The 11,702-nt window shown below is 47.3% G+C and overlaps 1 protein-coding gene across 18 annotated transcripts in view; it reads right to left on the bottom strand.

The window, feature by feature from the left end:
* Positions 1–7,749: 7,749 nt before the first annotated feature.
* The window catches only part of GIT2 (GIT ArfGAP 2), a 52,213-nt gene continuing 48,260 nt past the window's right edge, over positions 7,750–11,702 (bottom strand). For 17 of the 18 annotated variants that reach the window (XM_049619148.1, XM_049619152.1, XM_049619160.1 and 14 more), the window contains one exon: positions 7,750–11,087. In XM_049619148.1, coding sequence (XP_049475105.1) covers positions 10,875–11,087 — 213 coding nt within the window. In that variant the 3' untranslated portion in view covers positions 7,750–10,874. The remainder of the gene's footprint in view (positions 11,088–11,702) is intronic. The other variant, XR_007455182.1, reaches the window with a different exon arrangement.

Genomic DNA, 11,702 nt, shown 5'->3' with positions numbered 1-11,702 from the left:
TAGCATTTGTTCTTCTCCTTCAATATTATGTTGGGTCTTTTGCCTTTCCACATCAACTTTAGAATCATTTTTTCAATATCCACAAAAGAACTCGCTGGAATTTTTTTATTTTTAAGTAGTCTCTATACCCAACATGGCACTCCAACTTGCAACCCCGAGAAGAAGAGTCGGTCGCATGCTCCACTGACTGAACTAGCCAAGTGCTCCAGTTGCTGGGATTTTGACTGGGACTGTATTGAATCTTTAGATCAAGTTGGGAAGAAGTGACATCTTAACCTTACTATCCATGGACATGGAATATTTCTCCATTTCTTTCTTTTCAGGAATTTCATTCATCAGAATTCTGTAGTTTTCCTCATCTAGCTCTTATACTATTTTTTTTTTTTTTTAGGATTTATACCTACAGTATTTCATTTTTGGGTGCTAATGTAAATGGTACTGTGTTTTAAATTTCAAATTCCACCTCTTCATTGCTAATGTATAGGAAGATAATTCATATTTGTACATTAACTTTGTATCCTGTACCTTGCTATAATTGCTTATTAGTTCCAGGAGGTGTTTTTGTTAATTCTTTCAGATTTTCTACATAGAGATGATCATGTCATCTGTGAACAAAGACAATTTTATTTCTTCCTTCCCAATCTCTACAGCTTTTACTTCCTTTTCTCCTTTTCCTGAATTAGCTAAAATTTCCAGTACTTTGTTGAAAAGGAGTGATGAGAGGGGACATCTTTGCCTTGTATCTGACCTTGGTGGGAAAGCTTTGAGTTTCTTACCATTGATATGATACTAGCTGTAGGTTTTTGTAGTTTTGTTTTGTTTTGTTTTATTTCGTTTTTGTCAAGTAGAAGTTCCCCTAGGGGCACCTAGGTGGCTCAGTCAGTTAAGCATCTGACTTCGGCTCAGGTCATGATCTTGCGGTTCACGGGTTCAAGCCCCGTGTCAGGCTCTGTGCTGACAGCTCAGAGCCTGGAGCCTACTTCATGGATTCCGTGTGTGTCTCTCTCTGCCCCTCTCGCGCTCATACTTTCAAAAATAAATAGGGGCGCCTGGGTGGCTCAGTCGGTTAAGCGGCTGACTTTGGCTCAGGTCATGATCTCACAGTCTGTGAGTTCGAGCCCCGTGTCAGGCTCTGTGCTGACAGCTCAGAGCCTGGAGCCTGCTTCAGATTCTGTGTCTCCCTCTCTCTCTGACCCTCCCCCATTCATGCTCTGTCTCTCTCTGTCTCAAAAATAAATAAACATTAAAAAAAATTAAAAATAAATAAATAAATAAAACATTTTTAAAAAGTTCCTCTCTATTCCTATTTGCTAAGAGTTTTTATTATGAATGGGTGTTGAATTTTTTCAAATGTTTTTTCTGCATCTTGATATGATGTGATTTTTCTTTTTTAGATTAGTGATGTGATGGATTACATTAATTGGATTTTGAATGTTGAACCAGCCTTTACACCTGGGACAAATCCCACTTGGTTTTGGCATATAATTCTTTTTATGCACTGTTAGATTCGATTTGCTAATATTTTGTTGAGGATTTTTGCATCTGTGTTCATGAGATACTGATCTGTAGTTTTCTTCTCTTGTAATGTCCTTGCCTGTGTTTGGCATTAGGATAATACTGGTCTCACAGAATGGGTTGGGAAGTATTCTTTCTGCATCTATCTTCTAAAAAAGATTATGGGGAATTGGTATACTTTGTTCCTTAAATGTTTGGTAGAACTCACCAGTGAATCCATCTGGGCCAGCCTGGTGCTTTATGTTTTGGAAGGTTATTATTGATTGAATTTCTTAAGTAGAGATAGGCCTGTGTAGATTGTTTCTTCTTAATGTGAATTTTGACATCATGTCTTCCAAGGAATTGGTCCATTTCATCTGGGTTATCAATTTGTGGGCATAGAATTGATATAGTAGTCCTTTATCGTTTTGATTTTTATATCCATGGGAACTGTAGTGATGTCCCCTCTTCATTTCTGATATTAGTAATTTGTATCCTCTCTTTTTGTCTTAGCCTGGCTAGAGGCTTCTTGATTTTATTGATCTTTCTAAAGGACCATTTTTTTGGTTTTGTTGATTTTTGTCTATTGATTTTCTGTTTTCTAATTCTGTTGTAGTTAACATACACATTTGTTGCTCCATCTGGGTTGACAATACAAATGGGGTTCTTTGGGCACTTACGCAAAGTCACTCTAGCCTTTGCCAGTTGTAACCCGTGGAGTGCCAGCCTTTAGTTCCAGGCCTCTCTTCACCACACAGGCCCTTCCTACGTGATATGAGCCAGGCTTCTGGACTCCAGCGCCATCTCCACATTAGTATACCCTGGATCTGTATCTCTAATCCATACTTCTATATCCACCACCACTTTTACATCCCTACTTTGATATGCATCTCAAAGGTGCCTCAAACTCAGCACAACAAGACTATCAAATGATCCTTCGTACTAAACTCCTATCATTAAGTAAAGCAACAGCAACAACCATCTGGCTCTTCTCCAGTGTTCTCAGATAAGTCAATGGCACCACCATCCATCCTGCCAGCTGCAGGAGCCATAAGCCTAGGGGCAGTGAGTCCTGTTACTCTGACCTCCTGCAGCTTCCATCTACTTTGCTCCCTCTGCCCCTATCTTTCATGGCTACCACTGACTTCTGTCTGAAGTCACCCCTTCACCTCACTTTCTTCTCTAGAATGTATGTGCCATGCTACCTCCTGGCCCAGGAAATATACATAACAATCAGATTGGTACAAAGGTTTTCCTCGTAGCATTAGTTACAATAGCAAACACTGATAATCTGGATGTCCAACACCGGGAGGCTGTTTGAGTTTTGGTTACTATGCGGTACATTAAAATGAAATGGAATGCTTAAATTATTTTTTTTTAAGTTCTGCAGAAATGTTCATGCTGTGTTAAAATGTCCAAAAGTGGGTTGCCTAGCTGGCTCAGTCAGTAGAGCACGCAACTCTTGATCTTGGGTCATGAGTTCAAACCCCACATTGGGTATAGAGGTTAGTTTTAAAAAGAACTAAAAAGCCCAAAGGCAATATTTACATAATTCAAGGGCCCTTTTAAGGAAACAAAACACTCTGTGGGTATTTCTAAAAGTTGGGATAATGGCTATTTTTCATTTTGGGTGCTTTTCTATATTTTACACAGAGAACATAATCTTTGAAATAAGGGGAAACTTTTTTAAAAAATGAAAAAGGCAGGGGTGCCTGCGTGGCTCAGTTGGTTGAGCGTCTGACTCTTGATTTTGGCTCAAGGTCATGATTCCAGGGTGGTGGGACTGAGCCCCACGTTGGGCTCTGTGCTGACAGAGGGGGAGCCTCCTTGGGATTCTCTCTCTCTGCCCCTCCCCTGCCTATGCTTGCTCTCTCTCTCTCAAAATAAGTAAATAAACTTAAAAAGAGAAGGAAAATTCCTATGAATAATAATAATAAAAACAATAAATAGAATCTAATGGAAAAATGGGTAAACACTCAAATAGGCACTGAACAAAAGAGGAAATCTAAATGGCAAATAACACGGAAAAGCACACAACCATATTATAATCACAGAAATGCACACTGAAACCAGGAGATACTACCACAAACCCACTGAATTGATAAAAAACATTTTAAGATTTTATTTTTTAGTAATCTCTACCCACAACGTGGGGCTTGAATTTACAACACTGAGATCAAGAGTCACACACTCCACCGACTGAGCCAGCCGTGTGCCCCTGGATTGACAAAATTAGCAGAGCTTTTTATACCACTGCTCATGAAGATGCAGAACAATGGGGAATCTCATATTCTGCTGGTACAACACTTTGGGAAAAGGAATAAAAACAGCATTACTTTTGGAGATGCACATTCTCAATGAACCGGGAGGCTCCACGCCCAGGCATATATGTATCCCCTAGAGAAGTAGAGTCCTATATGTACCAAAAGACATACCTTTCAAAGCATTTTCTTCATAAGAGCCAACAACTAAAAATAACTCAAATGTCTGTCAATAAAATACTAGAGAAATAAATCGTGTGTATACGTTCCACGAATGCTACACAGCATGGAAAATCTAAGCAGAGGCATGCACTTTGACCTAGTTAACTCACAATGTTGAGGGAAAGAAGAGAATACATCCGTAGGGTTCCATTCACATATTGAAAACAGGCGAAACAAAGCTCTTACTTAGGGCTGGGCACACACACGGCATGGAACCAAAAAACGAGGAAGCAGTGTGCACGAAAGTCTGGGGGAAGGAGGGGCCCACGGGGACTAGGTGGTCACTTTATAATTTGATGCGGATGTGGCAGACATATTTCTGTATTTAGATTCATATGGGGGCGGTGGCAAAGTGTATGGGTGAAGAGCAGAGAGCATGGCCCTGACTGGCCTGGGCTCTTGTCCTGACGGTCCGCCACACAGAGGCCAGGTGACCCCTCTTTGGGCCCAGTTCTTCATCTGTGAAATGTGGAGAACAGCAATGTGTGGGTGTGGTAAGAGAAACAATGCGCAAAGGACAAGTTGACCTGTTTTCCTGCCAAGCGGGTACCTCCCTGCCCCTAGGAAACAACCTGCCTGTGGCGGAATCACCCTTGTCTCTGTTGTTGGACTTGGGCAGGATTTTCATCTTGTTTTAATTGGAAGAAGCAGGTCAGATTCAGGCTTCCACCCTCAATGGGGAGTTGTCCCCCTGTTCTAGGGCTGGGTGGACACCCCTCTACCCTGTGCCGCGCTGTGAATAGAGTCCTCCTTCTAGCAGCAGGTACAGGGCTTCTCCTTCCAGAAGGGCTGACTTTGGGCAGTCAACATGCCATGTGGAATCTGTGAGGTCCCCCAATCACTGAAACTGGTGAAACGGGCAATGTCCTCCACTCACAGATCAGTCTCACTTGAGCAGTGGTTCCCGAGTGTCTCAATTTGAAGCAGACCAAAACGACTGGAAATATTTGTGGCAATAGTAAGGAATGGAAAGACTCAACACAAACGCGGCCACCCAGACTCCATTCCTCCAGGAATGCCAGGCGGGCAGAGGACCACACAGAGACCAGCATCGGTCTTTCTGACACTCCCAGGCAAGCGGAATGTTTGGAGATGGGGGCCACTGAGCCTGCTCCACGTCTCCTTCCCACCTTACCTCTGCCAAGGTCTAGGCTGGTCTTCACCTTCGTCTGCTTCCAGAGGCTCTGCCACCTGCCTGTTCCTCCAGCCGCCTTCCTCAGATGGTCCACTGCACCAGCAGAGCCCCGTAATTAAGAGCACAGGCCCCATGCTCTAACTTCCTGCACCACCACCAACTGGGCTTTGAGGTCTGAGCCTCGGTTTCCTCATCTGCAAAATGGGGGTAGTCTCAGTTCCTACTTTACGAAATGGTACCCACAGTATGTGCTAGTATTCACTCAGCCCCTGTGTGCAGGAAGGGGGAAGGTGTTGGGGGGAAGTGTTGAAAGGGTGAGGGCCTGGGAAGGGGAGGGCTGGAAGAGGGAAGCAGATAACAAGTGTGGTGCAAGGGGAGGCCCAGGCCAATCTTAGATCTGAGGTCCGAAGGGGGTCCAAGTTAGACTTCAAAAGTTCCCTGTCCTTAAGGTGTTCCGGTCCCATGGGCCAGACAGGGCCTGCAGGACAGAGCAATGGGGAAAGGCCATGGCCAGGGAGGAGCTCTGAGGGGGATGGGTACAGAGCTGGCCAAGGGGAGGGCAGGACAAGGATCCCTGCTATAAGAACGGGGGAGGGGTGCTGAGAGGGAAGAGAAGGGGAAGAGGAGTCCCTAGGGAGGGAAGGTGCTGGAAGGGGTGAGAAGAGGGATTTTGGAGGAGGAAAGGTGGGTCCTAGGAGAGAAGCTGCATTTGGGGGAAACGGGGCAGACGTTCTCAGTGTGTTGAGGCAGTTTTGGGGGCCTGGGAAGGGAGTACAGTCGGGAAGCTGTGCAGCAAGAGCCTGGGTGGGAGCGAAGATGGCAGTGAGGAGGGAAGCAGCAAGGTTCGCACACACCTCTCCTTGTCCCCGGCAGCCCCTCCCCTGGGGACCTGCTCTGTGGTGGGCTGACCGAGCCCCTATAAAGCAGTGAGGAGGGAGTCTGTCCCACCTCATGTGGCCCTGGCTTTTGGCAGGGTGGCTGGCTGGCAGAGGCATGGACCACAGTGTCCCCTGCCTGGCGTCTGTGGGCCACGGGGCCCGGCTCCCAGACATTCCTGCACGCCAGTGTGTTGGGCAGCGGGTCACCGTCGGGTGGTTGCCGAGTTGTCCCTGTGGTGAGGCTGCCGCGGTGCAGCCGCACAGGTGAGAAAGCGCTGCTCACAGTACTTGGGAGCCAGTGGACAGTCTTCATGGGTCATCTGGCAAACGCTGGAGGGGTCCCATCTTAGGGGTCACAAGCCGACTGTGCCCCACTTGTCCACAATCTCACGTCACGCACCGGTCCCCCTCTGATCTCTGATCTCGACCCTGGGGGAACAGGGCCACCCCCTGGCTTCTCCACATTTTCTGAGACTGCAGTAATGGGCCAGGGTCAGGAAAACCCAACTGGGCCGATTAACAGGAAGAGCAACCGGACTAAGGGTAAGTCACACGCTCCCCAATGTGGGGCTTCAACTCCCCAGGGGGTGATCTTCCCCACCGCACAATGGAACAGCTCCTGCTGCACAGGGTGCGGGGGGACTAAATGCGTGAACACATGGGAAGACCCCAGCACAGCGCCTCGCAGGGCCAACAGCTGATACAAGCTAGTGGTCATTAGAATTCTTATGAAGACATGTCTAATATCAGAAGGCGAGGAGGTGCGTGGTGGGGGGCTGTGGACGGTCTACAGCGGTGCTTCTCTAGTGTGGGTCCAGACCAGTGGGCGCAGCACCTCCTGGGAACCTGTCAGAAATGCCAACTCCCCAGCTATGGTCCGAGTCGGAGGCTGTGTTCCAGCAAGCCCTCCCGGGGGCCAAGACGCTGGTGTCTGTGAGAGCCTCCCGGGTGTGAGCTGCTGGGTCTGGGGCCTCAAACCGGCTCACGGAGAGAGAATGCTCCATTTTCCCCAGCCTTGTTGCTTGGAAAGGCACTGTGATGGCCAGGCCCCGCCCCTTCTTCTGTTTGAGAGAAGAGACCCGAGTCACCTCCCCAGAGGACAACTGTTGGGGACTAAGGGTGGCCCTGACTGAACCCAGGTACATCCCATCGTCCCTGTGGGAACCTGCCTTAAGAGACCTAAATAACCCCACAACTCCTTCATCTGGTAAAGGAGGTGAGGGCTACTGTGCCCGGCTGTCTTTTGCTGAATTTGAAAAATTAAACTTTAGGAGTGAACACATCATGGTAAGATCAATGGAGCAGATAATCCCGATGCACAATTTCTTTTAAGAAAGCTACCTGCTAAGGGGCACCTGAGTGGCTCGGTTGGTTGAGCGTCCAACTTCAGCTCAGGTCATGATTTCATGGTTCGTGAGTTCCAGCCTCGCGTTGGGCTCCGGGCTGACAGCTCAGAGCCTGGAGCCCGCTTCAGATTCTGTGTCTCCCTCTGTGTGCCCCTCTGTTGCTTGCATTCTGTGTCTCGCATTGTCTCAAAAATAAATAAACATTAAAAAAAAAATTAAAAAAAAAAAAAAGCTACCTGCTAAGCACAAGGAGGAAAAAGGTCGTAATTCCTGTAAACTCACAAGAGTCCCCCAGGTAGAAAAATATTCACTACTGTCTCATTAAAGATTAGGTTATGGGAGAACTTTCTTGAAACTTTGACAGAGTATCTGGAAACATCACCTCATTGACGTGAACAGAATTACCACAAAGACACTATAGAGCCTGTTTATTGCATAACTAGCAGGCACAAATTCCAAAACGATTTTACAACGCTTACAGGGTTGTACAATAATTACAGGAATAGAATGTACAATAAACACAAAAAGTACAGAATAACGAGTGACATGGATAAAACACATCTGAACAAAAGGCATTTCGTTTTTCCTATGCAGCATTTTCTTTTGTAAAAAAAAAAAGGGTGCCTTTCATCGGGACAAGGAAAGAAGGAACATTCTATGATTGGGGAGCTCACAGCCGCTGTGGACAGACACATGCTAGCCTCACTCTTGGTTCCGCAGCATCAATCCCTGGAGGCATGGGGTAACAGCTCCCGAGGTGCGCGTCTACACTTCCAATTTTATGAAATGCCGCATTTGATCTTTGGGCCCGATTTCCTGTTCTTTGGCAAATAAGAACTATTTGCGTTCTGAGGCAGAGGAGGACTTCAGCTAAAGGAGCTTCGGGGCGGAGCCGTCTCCTCTTCAGCAAGCGCCAGTTTCATAAAGTGCACCTCCGTCCTCTTGGCTCGGGCGGGAGGAAGATTTGAGAACTAAGAGTGACGAGTGACCTTAGAGAACGCAGACGTTAGTGCAAGGCTACGGGACACACGTGCAAAAGATGGTGAACAGCCGTTCAGACAACAGAACTGGGTCTCAGAAGAGGTGAGGAAGTGTTCAGGGCACCGAAGGGAGGCTGGCAGCCCCTCTGTCATGCACGTCACTCCACCTAGAACTTCCTTCGGGGCGTTGGCACTGTGGGTTGACAGAGCAAACGTCTGTGCCGCTCTTACAATCGGAGATGCTCTCTGGGTCCCACACTTTTGGACTTTGTCTAGGGGCACAGAGACAAGGTCCTCCGTCACCAGTCCTTGAGTGTTCCAGTGAAGACGCCACCGCACCCACCGCAGACAACTCATTATTTAGAAGCCCGGCCTCCCTGGGAGGCCGAGGCACCAGCCCAGGACTGCCACCGGGCTTCCCCGAGGCCCCTGCATGGGCCCAACATGAGGGCAGGTGTGTGTGCAAGAAAGAGAAGGGACAGCTAAGTATGTGCAGCATGCAGCAAAGGTTATCAGATGGGGCTCGAACTTAATTTAAGGTAGAAGGCATCCCCTCAGCATCCAACAGGAACATGGCACTTAGGATTGTGCAGAAAAGTGGATGAGTCTTTTGGAGATGTGGACCCTTTCCCCGCGCTACTCAGTGTAGCAAAATCTGGCAAAAGCATCCACACGCTGGGCCTTAGTAAACCAAACACCATCACGGTGCTTCCTTCATGACAGCATACGGTCAAGCTATAAAGATGTTTGTGAATCAAACAGTTCTGTGAAAACACAGGCTTATTTAGCACATATTTAGGCAACTGTGATTACTTTGACTTCTTCACGTGTATGAGCACTACGGGACAGAATACATGGGTAAGATGAGGACTCAAAGCAACTTAACACAGGGTAGGGGTGGCCACGTTACAGGTAAGGCTCGGAGGTAAACCAGGTGTGACCTCATACTGCAGCTGACAGGACCCCTGGGCAGAGGCTGTGAGCTGGCAGTCCGGAGGTCACAGTTCCCCCGCACGTGTGCTCTGAGAATGTTTAGTCACCAACATTTATAAACAGAGGAATGGCACAAATAATATCCATGTTTTTGGAGTCTCTTAAAAAATCAAAGCTCCGGCCAGCTCGGGCCCACTTTTCCACAAGGCAGCCTGGGTGAGGCCGGGGAGCTGCTGTCCCCATCAGGTGCACCGTTGCTCCCTGACTGTCCTCCGCCCCTGCTCTACACCTGGCTCACTTCATTCATCTCCATCAATGCTGCCTGGCCCCTCTGGTCTAGGTCAGGGTCTGAGCCACACCCACGCAACTGCTGCAATAAGCGGGGGCAGGAATATGCTTTTTAGCATTCAGAACAAGAAAGGTCTTTTCTTCAGTAGCTTAAAAACCAACGTCAGTATGTTCCAGAACTTAAAACCTGTGCTTCTGTAGCTTTGGGATAGCCGGTGGTCAGCTAGAGCACACTCTCTAAGGAATTCATGAAAGAGGATGTCTCATTTTTAAGTACCAGCGAGACAATGGAGGAGAAACAAACTCAGCTGACCGCAGACACCTTACCTTACGAGAAGTCCTTAAAGGTGATGAGATTTACCAAACAGGCCATGTGACGAAGCTTTCGTGGTTAAAGGAGTAATCGAGTTCTGGGGAAGAGATATGTTACCACGTCAGGGAGCAGGTAATTTCTCTTCCCATGGTTTATGTCAGTGGTATCTGAATGGGTGGCACAGAGTAAGTTATGGCTTGTGGGACGTGGCTCCTCCTTGCCGCACGTCTGGAATGACACATCTGGTTTCCTGTGAGAAGGCAGAGCCCTGAACCACGCGTGATGATGTGGCAGCACTCCCACCTGGACAGGGCCACAGGACACGTGACGTGGGGGATGAGTACTTATCTGGCACCACGGAGACTTCAGGATGATAGCAAAATAGAGACAGATCAAGACAGAAACATCAAATAAAAGAACGTCTACCAAGACAGAATAGGTAAAACAAATGGAGCAGTCCATTGTTTCCAAGTGAGACTGTTACGCTACTTTTAGAGAGTGGCAAAGTCCTTTCTCTACATCCATGTTTGGAAACACACTAAACTTAAAGATTCCTGCACTAGGGTGGAAAAACTCGCTTATTGCACAATGCTTGGTAGGGAACAGAGGTGGAATTTTTTTTTTTTTTAACCCAATTCTCTCCAGAAAATGTTTCACTAAAAATCTCATTTATAGTTTTAACCCTAGACGGGCAGTTTTAAAGGGATGGAAAAGTTCTAACAAACTCGAAACAATGAAGCTATGCTTTTGAATGACTATGACCATCAACTCAACAACAGTCACGGACAGCACAACAGAACACTGGAGAGGAAACTGGCAGACAGGCACAAAATAAGGCAAGTGGGTTAAATTAATAGTCAAAAATTTTGTTAGAAAACATGCAAAAATAATACTGAGTTTCTTAAAAACAGTTTTAAACTTTCATTGAATGTCTGTTTCCGTAAAAACTGCCAGAATTCCACGTCTGCATTTGAAACTGGACTTTTAAAAAGCCTAGAAAATAGGAGGGCTGGCGCCGAGCTGCTCAGTTGTTGTTCTCTTTGGTGGTGATGGTGACCAGCTGCTTGGCGGCCTTGGCAATGTCGTATGCGCACTGGATGACCTGCTGTGTGACCAGCTGGATGTCCGTGGGCGGGCCGGCGTCCCCCGGGAGGGTCTTCTTGCACTCTGACTGAAGTCGGTAGGCGCTGGACGTCAGCAAGCGCAGGGAAGTCCTCACCGTGTCAGACTTGGGTTTCTAGACGGAAGAACACAGTCATCTGCCGTGAACTGCAGGCTGGACGCCCAAGAGCGGGGACGAGCCTTCTTGTGAAGACAGCTCAAGCTGTTCCACAGCAAACGGCGGTTCTGTCACGCCCTTCCCCAGAGGCAGCACACGGGACACGGCAAGCTGCCCGGCCCACAGCGTGCGAGATGCCCACGTGCTTGCACTCAAAGGTCAAAGTGCATGCAGTGTCAATTTAGTAGGATATCCTATTCGGAGGTGGTTTTTGACAATGTTAATCCACTTGGGTGAAATATTCCAGACACCATTTTAACCTATTAGTGCTTTGCCTTTAGCACGGTGCTCACACATTCTTATTAAAACCAAGATCCGTGTAGGACAAAATTATTCCCAGGTTTGCATATTTAAAACGTATGCTACAAAGAGGTTAATATAAAAGGTCCTGAGAAAATTTCTTTCAGTTCATTTAAAAGGGTCTGAACCGACTGGGGTGCCTGGGTGGCTCAGTCGGTTAAGCATCCAGCTCTTGATTTCGGTTCAGTTCATGATCTCGTGGTTCAGGAGATTGAGCCCCACGTCAGGCTCTGCAATGACAGCGCAGAGCCTGCCTGGGATTCTCTCTCTCCC

Source organism: Panthera uncia (assembly GCF_023721935.1).
Source record: "Panthera uncia isolate 11264 chromosome D3 unlocalized genomic scaffold, Puncia_PCG_1.0 HiC_scaffold_8, whole genome shotgun sequence".
NCBI lineage: Eukaryota > Metazoa > Chordata > Mammalia > Carnivora > Felidae > Panthera > Panthera uncia.
This window is presented reverse-complemented; position numbering and strand designations above follow the sequence as displayed.